Raw genomic sequence first — 17344 nt, 5'->3', positions numbered from 1 at the left:
CGGGAGCCGCGAAGCTTCCGCCCCCCATCCCGGAACCTTTCTTCTCCACCCTGCTCAGGTTCCGGGAGCCGGCGCTCCGGCGGGCCGGAAGTGGAGGCGGTTGGTGGGGCCGGTGGGGTACGGGGACGCGGCGCGGGCGGCGGTTTGCGGGCTGCGGGTGGACGGAGACGAGTGACCGGTGTCCTGCTGTCTGGTCCCGGCAGGGCTGTGCGCGGCTGCACCGTGCGCGTCGGCAGCGAAACGAACGCGGCGCGGACGAGGCGCCCGCGGCTGGGCCCATGGCCTCCTCCTGCGCGAGCATCGACATCGAGGACGCCACGCAGCACCTGCGGGACATCCTCAAGCTGGACCGGCCCGCGGGGGGTGAGCCGGGACAGCGGGGGTGGGCCGTTGGCGAGCGGGCAGAAGGGCGGCGCGGACCTCAGGGTCCGCAGGTCCTTCAGGACCCATACCGCATCTTCCTGGCTGATGAGATAAGACGAGGGTTGGAGCAGTAAATTCCTGAGCGTGCCCCCCCAAGGGTGCAGATCCCTTCTCATCCCGGTGCCGGGCCGTTCTGCCTCGTCCTTCAGCGTCTCTGCTGAAGGTGAGGTTCCTTCTCTCAATCCGCAGGGGCCCCTTCGTGTCCTGGCCCCAAGGTCTGAAGTGTTTCTGGGACTAGCTCAGGTTCCCCATCCTTATGCTGTATATATAGTTCAGAGGCCTGGTCTGGGCCCTGTATGCTGAGTTCCGGGTCTAGACCTAAGCACTGTGCTGAGGAGCCACTGGTCACCCTTTGCAACTTGCCCTTCACTCTGGAATACAGACTCCAGGCCTGCTGTTCTAAAACTGATTTTCAGGAGGCAGGTGACCACCCCCGTTCTGTGTCCTTTCTGGGATTAAAGCAAATCACAGACTGCACGGCCCTGATTGGATTAGGCTACAAACATTGGCAAGCCCTAGTTTATATTTCCATTCATTTAGACTTTACATGGGCTTGCAGTGATACCTCAGAGCTGCTCCTGCCCTCAAAGAGCCCCCAGGACATAGAGAACTAATGAGGTTGTAATATAATGCTGTTGTCAATGAAAAAAAGAAAAGGAGTATTTTGGTACTGTGATGGAGACAGGGTACTGAGGTTGGGGCTGGAGAGTGCCTGAGAACAGATTTGAGAGAGAAGACAATGTTTAGGCTAGGTGTTAATAATTTGAACAGGTGATTCGGTGTCAGGAATGGCATTCTGCAAAGAAGAAATAGCATGTGTGAAGGCACCAGTTTCCTGACAGGTTTAGGGACCTGTGAAAAGTTGTAGTGGTTGAAAGACCGGCTGGTAATGGTGGTGTGGAGTGTGCAGTGGCCACAGCTGAGAATTGGTGTTTCTTTAAACCCTGTTCTTAAACTTGCTGGGAGGCTCAAACTAGCTGCTTTTAAAAGCAGGCACTGGTGCTCACACTGGGTGGGTTTAGCTACCCCTTGCCACCTGGGGAAGATCCATCTGCTGCCTGAAACCACTGAGCACTTTGCCCCACACCTGGAGTCTGTGCTCCCTTTACTTGTGAGCTTGGCTTAGACTTCTCATGCTCATCAGCTCTGTGAAGACTAGAATGCTCAAAGGTTTGGTAGAGTCTGGCATGGCCAGTATTTTGCAGCTTGTTTGTCCGTCTTCATGGTAGCCTGCCTGGGAGGGAGAGTGACCAGCTTACCCCTGAGCGGCTAAAGTGGCTCTGATCCAAATGAAGTGGCCTGGAGGTTTTCCACTTAATTCCTTATATGTTGATTGGTACTTAATTGTCCCATTTGCCAAATAGCTCTTGCTTGTCTCCTCTGGAGGACTGGAGGACCATGTCAGATGCCAGACTATTTTATGACTAGAAACTTGCCATGTTTTTCAGTGTGGAGCCCTAGTCTCCTTGTCACCTGGGAGTTTTAGGGTGGTATCTGAGCCTATGAGGGTGCTTGAAGTAGCCAACGGCAAGCAACTGAAATGCTGCCTTTCCTGACTACTACACACCTTATCCTAGAGTTTCTCTCCATTGTCCAGTTCCTTCATGTCCATTCCTTCTGAGGTTACCTGCCCGAGGTGGCTTCTTCTGAGCCATTTCTTTGAGGGGCTAGTTTCCTTCCTTTCTTACTCCTACATCTTATCAGTGTCCTTTCATGCCTTGGGAGCCCATCTTCCCTTCTCTACCATCTGCCACTGTCTTGGTCTAGGACCTGATATCTCTTACCTGGATTCTTAACTATCTTACATGCCTCCTTAGAGCAGTCATTCTTCTGGCCATAGCAGACCATGTCACCTTCCCGTTTAAAACTCTGTGTGGCTCTCAATGCCACAGGGAGAATTTAAGCATCCAAGGCTTCATATCTGAGACCTCTGTGGCTTGTCTTTCCTTCATCTTTCCTATGTTTCTGTGGTCCAGCCACACTGGCTCTGATGGACCTCCTTTTATGAAGTCTGTCCTGACCCTTCCCATGCCTTCCTTCAAGTACAGAGTCCCTCTGTGCTAATCTAGGCCTAAATATTAATTGGCTTCACAGGGTTCTTGATGGCTTTACTCCAAAGACATGCATGTCTTTGGTTCTTGCAGACATTGTGTCAACCATCAGTGTTTATGGAACAAAAGATGAAGCAAGGGTACTCCTCCCTACTGACATGGCTCCCTCAGTTGAATGTTCCTAGAGCACCTCATGGTGTTTTTTTTTTTTTTTTTTTTTAAGATTTCATTTATTTGACAGAGAGAGCACAAGCAGGGGGAATGGCAAAGGGCGAGGGAGAAGCAGGCTACCCACTGAGCAGGGGACCCTGGGTTCCTGACCTGAGCTAAAGGCAGATGCTTAACCAACTGACCCCCCAGGTGTCCTGAGGACCTCATGATTCTTAAATGAAGTTCTGTAGGAGGAGAGGCCAGTGGGTGGGTGGAACAACCTCAATAGAGTGGACCTTTTTGTCCTCAGGTCCCAGTGCAGAGAGCCAGCGGCCATCTAATGCCTACAATGGGGATCTCAACGGGCTTCTTGTCCCAGACCCCCTCTGCTCAGGTGATGGTACTTCAGCAAACAAGCCTGGTCTCCGGGCCATGCCACCTATTAACCTTCAGGAAAAGCAGGTCATGTGAGTGTCTGCGAAATGGCAGTGGTGGTGTTGGGGTCCTTGGGGTGGTGTACTTAACCACATTATATTTGTACTAGGTTGAGGGGCAAGGACAAGCTCAAGAGCTTGGGCTGGATCTGAAGTTTGGGCTTCCATTTTAGCATGGAAATAGGCCCATTACTAAGGAGGGAGGTGAGCAAAGGGAGCTTTGGGTATGGGGACCAGTGGAGCAGGCAGAGTTGAGCATCTGGGACTTGACACCTTCACCAGAGTGGTTGTATTCTCTCCCCCTTCCAACCCTTCCCATTGAGACTTTGCGGGAACAGGAGTCAAGCTTGTGCACCCCTCCCCCTAGCTGCCTCACAGGAGATGACAGCTCTACATGCATCGGGATTTTGGCCAAGGAGGTGGAGATTGTGGCTAGCAGTGACTCTAGCATCTCAAGCAAAGCACGGGGCAGCAACAAGGTGGGCACCACGACGTTGTGGCATGTATGGTGGATGCGGGCACATTAAGCCTCTCCCTCCCCTCCCATGCTGCCAGTTACTGTGACGATCACCTTGACAGGTAGTGTGCCTCAGTCTCAGGAAGCCAGGGTTAGCGGCCACATCTCTGTGGGAATCTGGCCCCAAGAGTTGTGAATAGGTGGCTGGGCTCACACATGTGGCCTCTCGTGTCCCCAGGGATGCTGGAGATCAACCGGGCCCTGATAAATCTACCCTAGCCCTCAGCCTCTACGACCATCTTCACCCTTTGTTCTCAGGTGAAAATCCAGCCTGTGGCCAAGTATGACTGGGAACAGAAATACTACTATGGCAACCTGATAGCTGTGTCCAACTCCTTTTTGGCTTATGCCATTCGGGGTGAGTAGGGGCAGGAGAGGGGAGGGAGGTGTTCTGCTGGAAGCCCCAGAGATGCAGGTCCAGTGTCAGCCCACTCAGCCCACTCAGCTCTTAGGGTACAATAGAAGGCTTGTCTGTCTTGCCTCCACCTATGACAGGCCTTGGGGAGCCAAGGGGGAAGTCTGAGCTTGAGATTGGTAGTGGCAAAGAGGTAGGCAAGGGCAGGGCTTCTCTGCTGCTGCCCGGGCCTGGATACTTCCTCAGGACCTCCCGCTCTTCTGATTCCAGCTGCCAGCAATGGCTCGGCGATGGTGCGGGTGATCAGTGTCAGCGCTTCAGAGCGGACCCTGCTCAAGGGCTTCACGGGCAGTGTGGCTGATCTGGCCTTTGCACACCTCAATTCCTCACAGCTGGCCTGCCTGGATGAGGCAGGCAACCTGTTCGTGTGGCGCTTGGCTCTGGTGAATGGCAAAATTCAGTATCCTTTCTCTGGGGTGGAATGGGGGCTACCAGACAAACCTCATCATCCACCTGTTTAGCCCTTAACACCGTGCTCAGAGAAGAGATCTTGGTCCACATCCAGCAGCCAGAGGGCACACCACTGAACCACTTCCGCAGGATCATCTGGTGCCCCTTCATCCCGGAGGAGAGTGAGGACTGCTGTGAGGAGGGCAGCCCCACGGTGGCCCTGTTGCACGAGGACCGGGTGAGGGAACCAGGCATGTGGGGAGAGAAGGGTTCAGAGAAGCCATGATGTGGGCAGGGGCTGAACACTCACCTTGTACCCTCCAGGCTGAGGTGTGGGATCTGGACATGCTCCGCGCCAACCACAGCACCTGGCCTGTGCGTGTCAGCCAAATCAAGCAAGGCTTCATCGTGGTAAAAGGCCACAGCACCGTAAGCCTGCGACTGACTGCCCCCTGCCCTCCCCCGTTTCCTTACGCCCCTCATCTCTTCCTTGAACCTTCAGCTGCGCAGGCAGCTTTACTGGCACTCTGCCCATGGGAACTCTGAACACAAAGTGGCCCTTACCTATAGAGTGCACACCTAACCTGCTGAACCCTGCGAGGCTGGTCTTCTGTACAGCCCCTCATTTAGTGAGGCTTTGATACAGATGTACACATCCACTGTGGGTCAGCTCAGCTCACTACCATCCTCACCGGAGAAGGGCTTGCTCCTACAACTAGTCAGGTGGCAAAGCAAGGCTCTTTGGGTTCTTCCCAGTGCCTGAGTGAAGGGGCCCTCTCACCTGATGGGACTGTCCTGGCTACTGCAAGCCATGATGGCTTTGTCAAGTTCTGGCAGATCTACATTGAGGGGCAGGATGAGCCAAGGTAAGGCAGGGCCTGAAGGACCAAGATTCCCCCCGCCCCCCACCCCTAGGTGAGGACAAGATCATCCACTCATATCCCTTGTCTGCCTCCTTGCAGGTGTCTGCATGAATGGAAGCCTCATGATGGGCGGTCCCTTTCCTGCCTCCTATTCTGTGACAACCACAAGAAACAGGACCCTGAGTGAGTGAGTGGGCAGGCAGGCAGGTAGAGGGCTGGACCTTGGTTCTCCAGTAGGGGGTCCAGCCATCTATTCGAGGCCTTGCTGCTTTGCAGAGTCCCTTTCTGGAGGTTCCTCATCACTGGTGCTGACCAGAATCGGGAGCTCAAGATGTGGTGCACAGTGTCCTGGACCTGCCTCCAGACCATTCGGTAAGCAGAGGCTGAGCAGGGGCAGCAGGGAGACAGATTGGGCTCTTTCTACTTTCTATCTCATTAATCCTGCCTCCCCGGCCCTACAGCTTCTCCCCAGATATCTTCAGCTCAGTGAGTGTGCCCCCCAGCCTCAAGGTTTGTCTGGACCTCTCAGCAGAATACCTTATTCTCAGCGATGTGCAACGGAAGGTAGGCTGTTGTGGGGACAGCCTGGGCAGAGCTGGTATCGTCAGGGAGGCAGGGGTGTCGGGCACAGCCCCAGCACTCACAGCCTCTGAGCCCAGCTGTGAGTGCACTGTGTGTGCAGGTCCTCTATGTGATGGAGCTGCTGCAGAACCAGGAGGAAGGCCGTGCCTGCTTCAGCTCCATCTCTGAGTTCCTGCTCACCCATCCTGTGCTGAGTTTCGGTATCCAGGTCGTGAGTCGCTGTCGACTGCGGCACACTGAGGTGCTGCCTGCCGAGGAGGAGAATGACAGCCTAGGGGCTGGTGAGCTGCTCAGGGTCAGGGAACATGTTTGTCTGTAGCGAAGTGTGGAGGCATAGAGGGCCAGGGCTTAGTTGCCCACGCTGTCTTCGTAGATGGGACCCACGGAGCTGGTGCCATGGAGTCTGCAGCCGGTGTGCTCATCAAACTCTTTTGTGTGCATACTAAGTGAGTGTGTTGGGGAATCTGACCTGTGCCCTGTCTGTGCCCCTCCCCACCCTACTGATGCTGTCCTCTTTGAGCTCTCTCCCATGCTCACCCTTCTCTGCCTGTAGGGCCTTGCAGGATGTGCAGATCCGTTTCCAGCCGCAGTTAAACCCTGATGTGCTGGCCCCACTCCCCACCCACACTGCCCATGAGGACTTCAGTGAGTGAGGTGTAAGAGGGAGGCAGGGTCTGAGTGACCAGGGTCTGAGATCTGACTCAAGTGGCAGCTTTCTCCACAGCATTTGGAGAGTCTCGGCCTGAACTGGGCTCTGACGGCCTGGGGTCATCTACCCAAGGCTCCCAGCCCGACCCCCGACGCATAGTGGAGCTGCCTGCGCCTGCTGACTTCCTCAGTCTGAGCAGTGAGACCAAGCCCAAGCTGATGACACCTGACGCCTTCATGACACCTAGCGCCTCCCTGCAGCAGGTGTGCTGGGGGAGGGGTGTGGGGCTCAGGGCAGGGGGCCCCCGGACCGCCCCACGTGCAGGCCACAGCCTTACTCTCCTGCATCTCCCCAGATCGCTGCATCCCCCAGCAGCTCCAGCTCCAGCTCCAGCCCCAGCTCCTCCTCTCTTACAGCTGTGTCTGCCATGAGCAGCGCCTCAGCTGTGGACCAGTCCTTGCCCAGGTGAAGCGACGGTCAGAGTTGGGGGATGGCAGGGGCTGGTGCCAGGTGATGCCAAGCTCTGGCTGCTACACCTCCGCCTTCCTGCCAGCAGGCCGCCTGAGGAGCTGACCTTGAGCCCCAAGCTGCAGCTGGATGGCAGTCTGGCACTGAGCAGCAGCAGCAGCAGCCTGCAAGCAAGCCCACGCAGCCTCTTGCCCAGCCTGCTCCCAGGGCCAGCTGACAAACTGACTCCCAAAGCACCTGGGCAGGTGTGTGTTTGGGTGTGTATGAAGTGCAGGGTGGCAGGTATGTGGTAATGGGAAGCTTGGTGGTACTTTCCTCCCACAGCACCTGAGGTCTTTCCCTGAGGTCATCCCAGCCTCCCCTGTTCCCTGGAGGGCAGCTTCTCAGCCTGTATCCATCCCCACCTCCTCTTCTCCTGGGCTGTGGGAGTTTTGACCTGCATCCCCCTTCTCCACTGTCCTTCGCTGCAGACATCAGGCCTCATATGTGTGCCCCCCATCCCTACGCCCTACCACCTAAGCCCCATTTCTGCTCTGCCTCAGGTGCCTACTGCTGCCTCTGCACTGTCCCTGGAGCTGCAGGAAGTGGAGCCCCTGGGGCTACCCCAGGCTTCTCCCAGCCGCACCCGCTCCCCTGATGTTATCTCCTCAGCTTCCACTGCCCTGTCCCAGGACATCCCTGAGATCGCCTCTGAGGCCCTGTCCCGTGGTTTTGTCTCCTCTGCTCCTGAGGGTCTTGAGCCAGACAGTATGGCCTCAGCTGCCTCAGCGCTCCACCTGCTGTCCCCACGGCCCCGGCCAGGGCCCGAGCTTGGCTCCCAGCTTGGCCTGGATGGAGGCCCTGGGGATGGGGATCGGCATAGTACCCCTTCCCTTTTGGAGGCAGCATTGACCCAGGAGGCCACAGCCCCTGACAGTCAGGTCTGGCCTACGGCACCAGACATTACTCGTGAGACCTGTAGCAGCCTAGCGGAGAGGTGAGGACCCTGGGGGAGGAACGTGTGCTGGTGGGAGGGGTTCCAGATAGAGTCGTCGCTGTTGAGTTGGCCTGTTCCTCCAGTCCCAGGAATGGCCTCCAGGAGAAGCACAAGAGCCTGGCCTTCCACCGACCACCTTACCACCTGCTGCAGCAACATGACAGCCAGGACGCCAGTGCTGAGCAAAGGTGGATGTCACCCTACACTGTTCGTCTCATGAGGGAGGGCCCGCAAATGGGTCGGTGCTGATTTTTCTCTCTCCCCTTTTTACAGTGACCATGATGATGAGGTGGCTAGCCTTGCCTCTGCTGCAGGGGGCTTTGGCACCAAAGTTCCCCCTCCACGGCTACCGGCCAAGGACTGGAAGACCAAGGGTTCTCCTCGAGCCTCACCCAAGCTTAAGAGAAAGGGCAAGAAAGATGACGGGTAGGGGGTGAGGTCCTATGGCCCGGGAGAGGGGTGGTCCTCCGGCTGCCCTGTGTGACATGGCCTGAGGTGCTTCTTGTCCATGGCAGGGATTCAGCTGTGGGATCCCGGCTCATGGAGCACCAGGTAAGTGAAGTAACGGCCTTTCTATTTCTGGGACTCCTCCCTGTGAGGGTGGGGGAGAGCTCTGGGCCACTCCCTGGTCTGGTGCATGGGAATGTATGGGGCAGGCATCACCTGCCTGTCGGTGCTCTTGGCAGGTGGCAGAAGCTCCTGAGGACTGGCCAGCACTAATTTGGCAACAGCAGAGGGAGCTGGCAGAGCTGCGGCACAGCCAGGAAGAATTGCTGCAGCGTCTTTGCAGCCAGCTTGAAGGTCTGCAGAGCACCGTCACAGGCCACGTAGAACGCGCCCTGGAGTCACGGCATGAGCAGGAGCGTATCCTTATGGGTCATGGCCCAGCATGGCATAGGGTTAGGGACGGGAGCAGCATTCTTGGCCCAGGAAGGGATGTGGGACCTGCCCCAGGCCTATTCCTTAGCTACAGTGCAGAGCGGCGGCTGGAGCGGGCACTGGCTGAGGGGCAGCAGCGGGGTGGGCAGCTGCAGGAGCAGCTGACCCAACAACTGTCCCAGGCACTGTCTTCGGCTGTAGCTGGGCGGCTGGAGCGCAGCCTACGGGATGAGATCAAGAAGACGGTGCCTCCGTGTGAGTTGGGCGTGGAGACTTCTGGATGGGCCAGGTGGGAGTGGGGCTTCCTGTCTGCCAAGCTGCCTTTTGTGGCTCCACCTATTCCTCTCGGTCCTGCCGCAGGTGTCTCCAGGAGCCTGGAGCCAGTGACAGGCCAGCTGAGTAGCTCAGTGGCCACCAAGCTCACAGCCGTGGAGGGTAGCATGAAAGAGAGTATCTCCAAGCTGCTAAAGTCCAAGGTGCTATAGGGCCCGAGACACGGGAGGTTGGTGGTTGGTGGGCCTGGTCATGCCAACTTGGGCTTAGCCTTTCAACTCAGCCCTCCCTCTACCCCCAGAACCTGACAGATGCCATTGCCCGAGCAGCTGCAGACACATTACAGGGGCCAATGCAGGCCGCCTACCGTGAAGCCTTCCAGAGTGTGGTGCTGCCGGCCTTTGAGAAGAGCTGCCAGGCCATGTTCCAACAGATCAATGATAGCTTCCGACTGGGCACGCAAGAGTGTGAGTGGGGTCATATGCCTCATGGTGGGAGGCGCTGTCCCTCTCTTCCCCTACCATTCCCCTCACGGCCCCTGTGGTCGCCTCCCAGACTTGCAGCAGCTGGAGAGCCACATGAAGAGCCGGAAGGCGCGAGAACAGGAGGCACGGGAGCCTGTGTTAGCCCAGCTGCGGGGCCTGGTCAGCACACTGCAGGGCGCCACTGAGCAGATGGCGGCCACCGTGTCCAGCAGCGTCCGGGCTGAGGTGCAGCACCAGCTGCACGTGGCTGTGGGCAGGTGTGTGGTATTGGGCAGGGTATTGGGCAAGGTGCCGGGTTTGGAAAGCGCCAGACCAGACTTCCTGTCTGCCTCATCTCCCTCACTTCCCTTTGCAGTCTGCAGGAATCCATTTTAGCACAGGTACAGCGCATCGTTAAGGGCGAGGTGAGTGTAGCCCTCAAGGAGCAACAGGCCGCCGTGACGTCTAGCATCATGCAGGCCATGCGTTCAGCTGCTGGCACGCCTGTCCCCGCTGCCCACCTTGACTGCCAGGCCCAGCAAGCCCATATCCTGCAGCTGCTGCAGCAGGGCCACCTCAATCAGGCCTTCCAGCAGGTATGCCAGGCAGTAGGTCCAGGTAAGGGTCAGGTGTCTCCTGACAGGACCCACACACCGTACCCTACCCGCCAGGCTCTGGGTGGTCTGGCCCCAGTACAATATTCTTTGTTCTCTTTGGCTTCAGGCCATTTCCCCTTCTTTCCCCTCTGCCTGGACCCTTTCGAAATTTCTACCTCCGCCTACCTTGCTTCATGACCACCCCGCTCAGGAAACCTTTCCTGATCCCCCAGAGTAACAACACGGTTCTCTAGTACTGTCTCTAGGCCCCTGAGCATCCCCCCTCTGGAGCCCTCAGTACCCTCCTCTGGTCATCCTCACCCGAACCACACGGCCAGACAAGCAGGTATTCCCTTCTGACCTTAGCTATAAACACTCTTCTCTCTCTAGGCCCTGACAGCTGCTGACCTGAACCTGGTGCTGTATGTGTGTGAAACTGTGGACCCAGGGCAGGTTTTTGGGCAGCCACCCTGCCCACTCTCCCAGCCTGTGCTCCTTTCCCTCATCCAGCAGCTGGCCTCTGACCTTGGTACTCGAACTGACCTCAAGCTCAGGTGAGTGGACTCAGGGATCAGGAGACAGGCTGGGGTGAAGGTGGAGGAGTAGTCCAAGCAGAGACTCCTGCCTGACTCTGCTTCCTGATTTTCTCCACCAATCCCCTCTGTCCCCACCCATCTCCGACTTTGAGACCCCCCCACCCCCTTTTGTCAGCAGTCCTTCTGGGCCTCAGTGCCACCAGGGGGCGCTCCTATCTGCTGGAGCCCACCTTTATGCTGTCCCTTTCTTCCACCACAGCTACCTGGAAGAGGCTGTGATGCACCTGGACCACAGTGACCCCATCACTCGGGACCACATGGGCTCCGTCATGGCCCAGGTGCGCCAGAAGCTCTTCCAGTTCCTGCAGGCTGAGCCACACAACTCACTTGGCAAAGTGGCCCGGCGTCTCAGCCTCATGCTGCACGGTCTTGTAACCCCTAGCCTCCCTTAGCTAAGCCTGCCTCGCCCAGGGGTGGGGAGGCACTGAAGGCCAGCAGACAGGCCTAGGGGAAAAGCAGGGTCATGTCTACTCTTTTACCTGCTCAGGCTCCCACCTCGGGGGTGTTTGAGGGGAGAGCACTGGCTGTGGTCTATAGGCTGTGGTAGCCAGCAGGTTTAGGCTGGGCCCAGGGTGGGTATTGTGCCTTCTTGGGTTCTGCCATGCCTGGAGCATGACCCCTGAGATTGCGACACCACTTGAGTTGAATTTTCCATGTTCCTTTTTACCTCCGATTTGGATCTTTTTGTTTTTGAAAACCATTGAGAAATTCAATTAAATGCTTTTGGAATAAAATGGAGTATGTGTGTGCTTTTGGTGTACCTTTGATAAGGACCTCTGTTCTCTCTCCCCTCTCTCTTTCCTGTGTGGAGCTCTGTCTAGGCTAACCCAGGTGCCTGGACACCCACCCTCATCTGCACAGCTACCTTCCCAGATTCCCTCTCCATCTCTGAGACAAGGGCCCTGGGGTCAGCTCTGCGGTTGCCCGTGTCCCCAGCTTTTCTCCCTGGGGTCCCTCCCCTCCCTCCCGATCTGGGTACTGGGGCGGGCTGCCAGCTGGCCTTGGGCCCCGCCCCCGGCTCCCATCCAATCACAATCCCTTCTTCCGGGGGCTGGGCCGAAGGGCTGTGCTTCCAAGCTGCTTCCAAGCTGCTAGCTCCAGCACTAGGCTCCCAGCCGGGGATGATGCGGGGATGATGCACAGCTATTGCTCCTGTCAGCACCGCCAGAGACTGCTCCGACCTTCCGGTGTGCTGGGGCTGTTGCTGCTATCGCTACCACTCGGTGAGTGCGGGAGTGCTGGACCCAGCTTAGCGGCTGGGTGGCACACCGTCTCCCTAGTCTAGGTATAGGGTGTGTGAGAGCTGAGGCCCAGCCTTCCTGAACCCTGGGAACCAGGCTGGAAAGGAGGTGTGAGGGCTTTAGGGAGGGGATAATACGTGCCAGTGGCTTTAGGATGCAAAATGGGCATGAACTGACACATAGTCAAGGGGAAAGGACCCCAAAATTCCACATCGCCCATTCTGGTAAAGGGAGACCTAGGCTCTTGTGAGACCCCCTAGACCAACTGTGGGACCCCTGAGGCCCTCTCTTAGGGTCTGATCTGGATTCCGGCCCCACCTGTCCTGCCCTACCTGGCTGAGAACACCTGTCTTTGGGGATGGGGTGGGATGACCAAGTAAGCTTGTCCGGCCTGCAGGACAGTTAAGGGAGCCCGTAGCCCTGGACCCTGCCCCTCTTCTCTGTGTCCTGACTCCTTCACTTCGACCATCCTCACCTGACCTGTCACCCTAGAAGCTCAGAGAAAGAGCCAACCCCTTGGGACAGGACACCTTCTTCCCCCCACCCCACTGCTCTCCACATATCCTGTCCGGGTTGTGCCCAGAGGGGAGACAGTGCAGGTGGATCCCCAGACATGCCCATTGGTTCCCGGGGGTGCCTCTGTTTCACGCTGAGTCACGTCCCCGAGCATACCCAGGTAAACAAGCCCCTGGGGGCTTGGCCATGAAGGGGGGCGGGGCGCCTCGTTCTATCAAACACTCTCCACCCCCACCCCTAGTCCTTACATCTCCCCTGGCAGCAGCTGCAATGGGCCCAGGGGGCTGTGACACCATATACCAGGGCTTCGCGGACTGTCTCATCCGCTTGGGGGACGACATGGGTCTTGGAGGCGAGCTGGAGACTGTCTGCAGGTAAGAGCAGGTGTGAAGACAGCCACCTAACTGTGGGACCCCCCTCACCACCACCCTGGGGCCTGAACCTTTCCCTTCCCATTACAAAAACCTCTTTGCCCCACCTAATTATCCTAACCCCAAGCCTTTAACAGGTCTTGGAATGACTTCCACATCTGTGCCTCCCGAGTCCTGTTGCACTGCCCAGAGGAGGCTGCCGCTGTATGGGAGTCACTACAGCAAGAAGCTCGCCGGGCCGCGCACCCGGATAATTTGCATGCTCTGTGTGGCACCCCTGTGCGTATTAGGGAGCATGGCACAGGCCCTGAGACCAACCAGGAGACGCTGCAGGCAAGAGCATCTGCACCCACCCCCGCCCCAACACCCCCGCTGCTGGCGGCTGCTCTGGCGCTCGCCTGCCTCCTGGGGCCTCTGGCCTAGCCAGTCTGGTGGAGTAGCAGCACCCCGGCCTCCTACTGGGGATCTGCAGAGTGCCCTTGGCTTTCATTAAAGGTATTTATGTTTGTACTAAGCTCCTTCCTTTCTTCTGGCCACAGCCAGCCCCGCTTGCTTGGGGCGGAGCCTCCAGAAGCTGATCCCCAGGGATGGATAGGCGGGACCCATGGCCACCACAGGGGACTCAATCTTTCTACTTACAGACACTCATTTCCCAGGGCTGGCTGGGCAGTTTTCCATTGTGTGCAGGTTCCAGGAGCTCTGGTGGTGACCCGAAATCTTCCGGAATGCACAGCCTTCCTCTGTTCTCCTGGGCTGGCATTTCTACCTCCTGCCTGCCCCTCCTATTCTGGCCCCTATGGGCATGTGAGGGGGTGAAGTGTCCCACCCCGCCCCCATCCCCCTTGAGCCAGTTCACCCCCATCCCCAGGTTCGTTCTGGCCTCCACGTTCCTACCATCTCTGCTAACTACCATCTTGGCCTTCAAGACAATTAAGTGCTCTTTCCTCTCCCTCTCCGGGGTCCTGGTCTACCTGAGGGGAACCTGTTCCCGAAGGTGGGGAGTCCATATTGGGGTCTATATTCAAGTCCCTGAGGTGACCTGGAGCTGCAGAAACTGGGGTCCTGATGAGGATTCCTCTGGCCTCTGCTGTACCTTGTTCTTTGAGAAGAGGTATGCAGTGTGAAGTCGATAATCCCAGAAGACTTTCTGGAAGCATGGAATGAGTATGTGGTGTGTGAGGAAACCCTGTTCATCCTGGCGGAGAAGAGCAAGAATCTGCATGGGCAGAATCCTGAGGGAAGGAGGAGTCCTCAGAGAGGGTGAAACCTTCTCTCAATCAGTCCTCCACCACCACCTCTAGGACCTTACTCCAAGCTACCACCCCATGACTTGTGTGGGCAGTGCCATGGCCTCACTGACTTCTGCTCTCATTCCCTCTGCTTTATGCCCCCCACTTTTTTAAAATTTAGAACTGATTCCGATGTTAAAGCCCCTTTTCATTGTCTATGAGTCCCTGCATAAGCCAGTTCTGCCCACAGTTGATTCTGTCCACTCCTGCGACTCCTGTCTGAGCGTGGAGCAGGAATCTACCTACTCAGTCCTTGGCATCAGGGGAGGCCTCAGGGAAGGCATGTGATGGGGGGTGATAGAGGAGGTCAGGGTGTGAGACTTACAGGTGGTAGAGGAGAGATGGGGCTGAGTTGGAGAGGGCTTTACAAGAGGAGCCCAAAGGAATCAGGGTAGGAATCTAGAGCTTAGCAGACTAGGTTTACACTAAAGCCCCCCATGCTGGGGGGCTACTGCCTCCAGGACAGAACCAGGCCTAATTGAACCCTTGTTTGGCTCCAGCGTGACAGGTGCCTCCAGAGACCTCCATCCTCGTGTATTAGGAGCCCTACTTCATCCATTCTTCTCAAACACCATCCCATTCTAGTTAGCTCAGATACGTCAGTCAACTCTCTCTGCCCTACCTTTGTTCCTCTGCTTCATTCACCTGTACTTTTATCTCCACTTCTCCCAACCAGTCATTTTTTTTTTAAGATCTGGGTTTATTTATTTTTTTAAAGAGTTTATTTATTTATTTGACAGAGAGAGACACAGCGAGAGAGGGAACACAAGCAGGGGGAGTGGGAGAGGGAGAAGCAGGCTTCCCGCGGAGCAGGGAGCCCGATGCAGGGCTCGATCCCAGGACCCCGGGATCATGACCTGAGCCGAAGGCAGACGCTTAACGACTGAGCCACCCAGGTGCCCCTTCCAACCAGTCATTACCCATCTTCTCACATCACCTAAAGGAGAAAGTTCAGGAGAAAATCTCTCCCACATCTGCCCCACTTTGACCACCAGAATTTTCCAAAAGGAAAGGCCAGGATTTTATCCCTTTGGGTCTTTTTTTTTTTTTTTTTTTTTTTAGATTTTATTTATTTATTTGACAGCACACAAGCAGGGGGAGCAGCAGAGGGAGAGGGAGAAGCAGGCTCTGCTGAGCAGGGAGCCCAACGGACGCGGGGCTCGATCCCAGGACTCCGGTATCAGACCTGAGTGGAAGGCAGACACTTAACCAACTGACTACCCAGCCCCTCCCCTCTTTGGGTCTTGGTACATTTATTCTCTGTACTCAGAATGCCCTTCTCCATATCCTCCTGGTGAACTCCTTTTCTTGCTCGGTATCACTTCCTTCCTAATCCTGACTCCAAACCTGAATCAGAAGCCTCCTACAGGTCCACACAGCTCCCCAGTTGTCTTCTTAGTACTGATAACACTGGCTTACTACTGTCTGGGTCCAGGTCGGAATTCTCCACTCTATAACACGTCCTCTTTATGTCTCTAGCACACAACTTAGGGCTGGGTATAAAGAGTACACTTGTGGAAGTGTGTGGACTCAAAGACAGAAACTCTAAGCCCAGCATAGAAAGTGTTATAGTCAACAGGGTGCCTGGGTGGCTCAGTTGGTTAAACGTCTGCCTTCGGCTCACGTCATGATCCTGGAGTCTGGGCATCGAGTCCCGCATCGGGCTCCCTGCTCAGCAGTGAGTCTGCTTCTCCCTCGGACCCTCCCCCCTCTCATGCTCTCTCTATCTCATTCTCTCTCTCAAATAAATAAATAAAATCTTAAAAAAAAAAGAACGTGTTATAGTCAGTAAGAGCTTGGATTGAGAATGACCTCAGGATGGAGGATGTGTCATTTGGGGCAGCCCCCTTACCTAGCTTGGGCATCCTTTGGGAAGGATGATGCTGGGAATCCAGACCCCAAAAGTCTTCTCACAGCCCCTCTTGGTGGGTGGCCAGGAGCAGTCTGCTTCCAGGAGCAGGGGCTCAACTGCTTTGGCCAGCCATCAGGGGGAATTACCATCCTCCTGCTGTGACCTACTTTACCCTGGTTTTTGCTCCCTAAGTCCCTGCTCTTCCCTGGAATTGATCGACCTGGCGTGTGTGCATGGGGGTGGGGACAGAATCTGCTTTCTGGCCAGGGGCTTAAGAGCTTTGTATCTTTTATCGCAGAGCTGGAGGAGAGGGGTGGGCTGATAGCCAGACTGGGCCCTGGACACATCTGCCCAGGCCAGAGCATAATGGTGAGGGTGTGTCTCACATTTACAGCTCTGTGGACATGGAATAGCTTATTGCTCAGGGGAGAGACTGGGGGATGAATGTCCTGAACCCAGTCCCTCTGCATCGACATACCTCTTCATCTCAGGACCCTGTGTTCTTTGCCAGAGTCCAGACCAGCATCTGCCAGTAGCAAGGGCTCAATAAATACTTGTTGGATTAATTTGCTGAATGTCTGTAAAATTGGGGTGTTGTGTGTGAATTTCTAAGCCCCACCAACCCTAGAATTCCATATTACTTTTAACCTTCACAACAATTCTGTGGGGTCAGGATTATGATCCCCATAAAACATAAGAAAAATGAGGCTTGAGGAGAAGAGATGTCTTGCCTAAGGTTACACAGCTGTGAAAGTGTCAGAGCTTGGGATATGATCCCAGGTTTGTTTGACCCCAAAGTCATGCCCTTAATCACTAGACTTTTGGAAGTGACTTTTTTTTGGGGGGGGGTGGGGCAGCAACGATTTTTAAAGGTGTTTTTTAATTCTTAATATTTTAAAATTTAAATTCAATTAACCAACACACAGTACATCATTAGTTTCAGATGTAGTGTTCAACAATTCATCAGTTGCGTATAACACCCAGTGCTCGTCACATCATGTGCCCTCCTTAATGCCCATCACCCGGTTACTCTGCCCCCCCACCTCCCAAAGGTGTTTTTTTTAAATAAATTTTTTTATGAAACTCTGCTACATGAAACAGACCATGATGTTTTATTGCTTTTAATTTATTTTTAGGTTTAAAGTGTAACGTTGGCTTATAAGTCAATTAAAGATAATTTCATGTATGAAGTAAATAATATTTTAACAAATGAACCGACAGAAATGAGGTAGATGGAAGGAGGTTACAATGCTCTTATTACCTCCGGCATTTACTCCCCCCCCTGCAATTTGGGTTTATTGTAAAGTAGTGAGATAATTCTGATCTAGAGATGTCTTAATGGTAACAAT

General features: G+C 55.5%; 2 protein-coding genes across 5 annotated transcripts; both read left to right on the top strand.

Annotated features, from left to right (window-relative positions):
* EDC4 (enhancer of mRNA decapping 4) lies at positions 1-11460 on the top strand. Of its 4 annotated transcripts, none has more exons than XM_025888949.2 (29): positions 1-363; positions 2935-3091; positions 3426-3537; positions 3834-3933; positions 4201-4390; positions 4471-4618; positions 4705-4809; positions 5137-5246; positions 5343-5426; positions 5520-5615; positions 5705-5807; positions 5926-6106; positions 6199-6271; positions 6379-6470; positions 6550-6737; positions 6830-6939; positions 7031-7187; positions 7485-7918; positions 8002-8106; positions 8192-8344; positions 8434-8470; positions 8605-8782; positions 8897-9052; positions 9158-9273; positions 9372-9537; positions 9626-9812; positions 9911-10130; positions 10521-10684; positions 10926-11460. In XM_025888949.2, the coding sequence occupies exons 1-29, from the start codon at positions 279-281 to the stop codon at positions 11116-11118; spliced, it is 4200 nt and encodes a 1399-aa protein (XP_025744734.1). In that variant the 5' UTR covers positions 1-278; the 3' UTR covers positions 11119-11460. The 4 variants fall into 4 exon arrangements, with proteins under 4 accessions (XP_025744734.1, XP_025744733.1, XP_073736211.1 ...); XM_025888948.2 differs by having other exon boundaries at positions 7028-7187; XM_073880111.1 differs by having other exon boundaries at positions 85-363; positions 6538-6737; positions 7028-7187.
* Positions 11461-11823: 363 nt separating this feature from the next.
* NRN1L (neuritin 1 like) lies at positions 11824-13343 on the top strand. The gene is made up of 3 exons (XM_025889068.2): positions 11824-11949; positions 12725-12857; positions 12992-13343. Exons 1-3 carry the CDS (start codon positions 11859-11861, stop codon positions 13275-13277), a joined length of 510 nt encoding a protein of 169 aa, XP_025744853.2. The 5' UTR covers positions 11824-11858; the 3' UTR covers positions 13278-13343.
* The last annotated feature ends 4001 nt before the right edge of the window (positions 13344-17344 follow it).

Source organism: Callorhinus ursinus, unplaced genomic scaffold, assembly GCF_003265705.2.
Source record: "Callorhinus ursinus isolate GAN/ISIS: 27379988/994484 unplaced genomic scaffold, GSC_fseal_2.0 scaffold37, whole genome shotgun sequence".
NCBI classification, from domain to species: domain Eukaryota; kingdom Metazoa; phylum Chordata; class Mammalia; order Carnivora; family Otariidae; genus Callorhinus; species Callorhinus ursinus.
The sequence above is the reverse complement of the archived record's forward strand: the minus strand, read 5'-3'. Positions and strand labels throughout refer to the sequence as shown.

What these genes read in the sequence shown, in the direction of transcription:
- EDC4 (XM_073880110.1), top strand. Translation starts at nt 279, where the DNA reads ATGGCCTCCTCCTGCGCGAGCATCGACATCGAGGACGCCACGCAGCAC. An exon ending in CCAAGCTGCTAAAGTCCAAG is followed by an intron (nt 9,274 to 9,371) that starts GTGCTATAGGGC and finishes CTCTACCCCCAG; the next exon opens with AACCTGACAGATGCCATTGC. An exon ending in TCAATCAGGCCTTCCAGCAG is followed by an intron (nt 10,131 to 10,520) that starts GTATGCCAGGCA and finishes TTCTCTCTCTAG; the next exon opens with GCCCTGACAGCTGCTGACCT.
- NRN1L (XM_025889068.2), top strand. Translation starts at nt 11,859, where the DNA reads ATGATGCACAGCTATTGCTCCTGTCAGCACCGCCAGAGACTGCTCCGA. An exon ending in GCTGCTATCGCTACCACTCG is followed by an intron (nt 11,950 to 12,724) that starts GTGAGTGCGGGA and finishes CCCCACCCCTAG; the next exon opens with TCCTTACATCTCCCCTGGCA. An exon ending in GAGCTGGAGACTGTCTGCAG is followed by an intron (nt 12,858 to 12,991) that starts GTAAGAGCAGGT and finishes AGCCTTTAACAG; the next exon opens with GTCTTGGAATGACTTCCACA.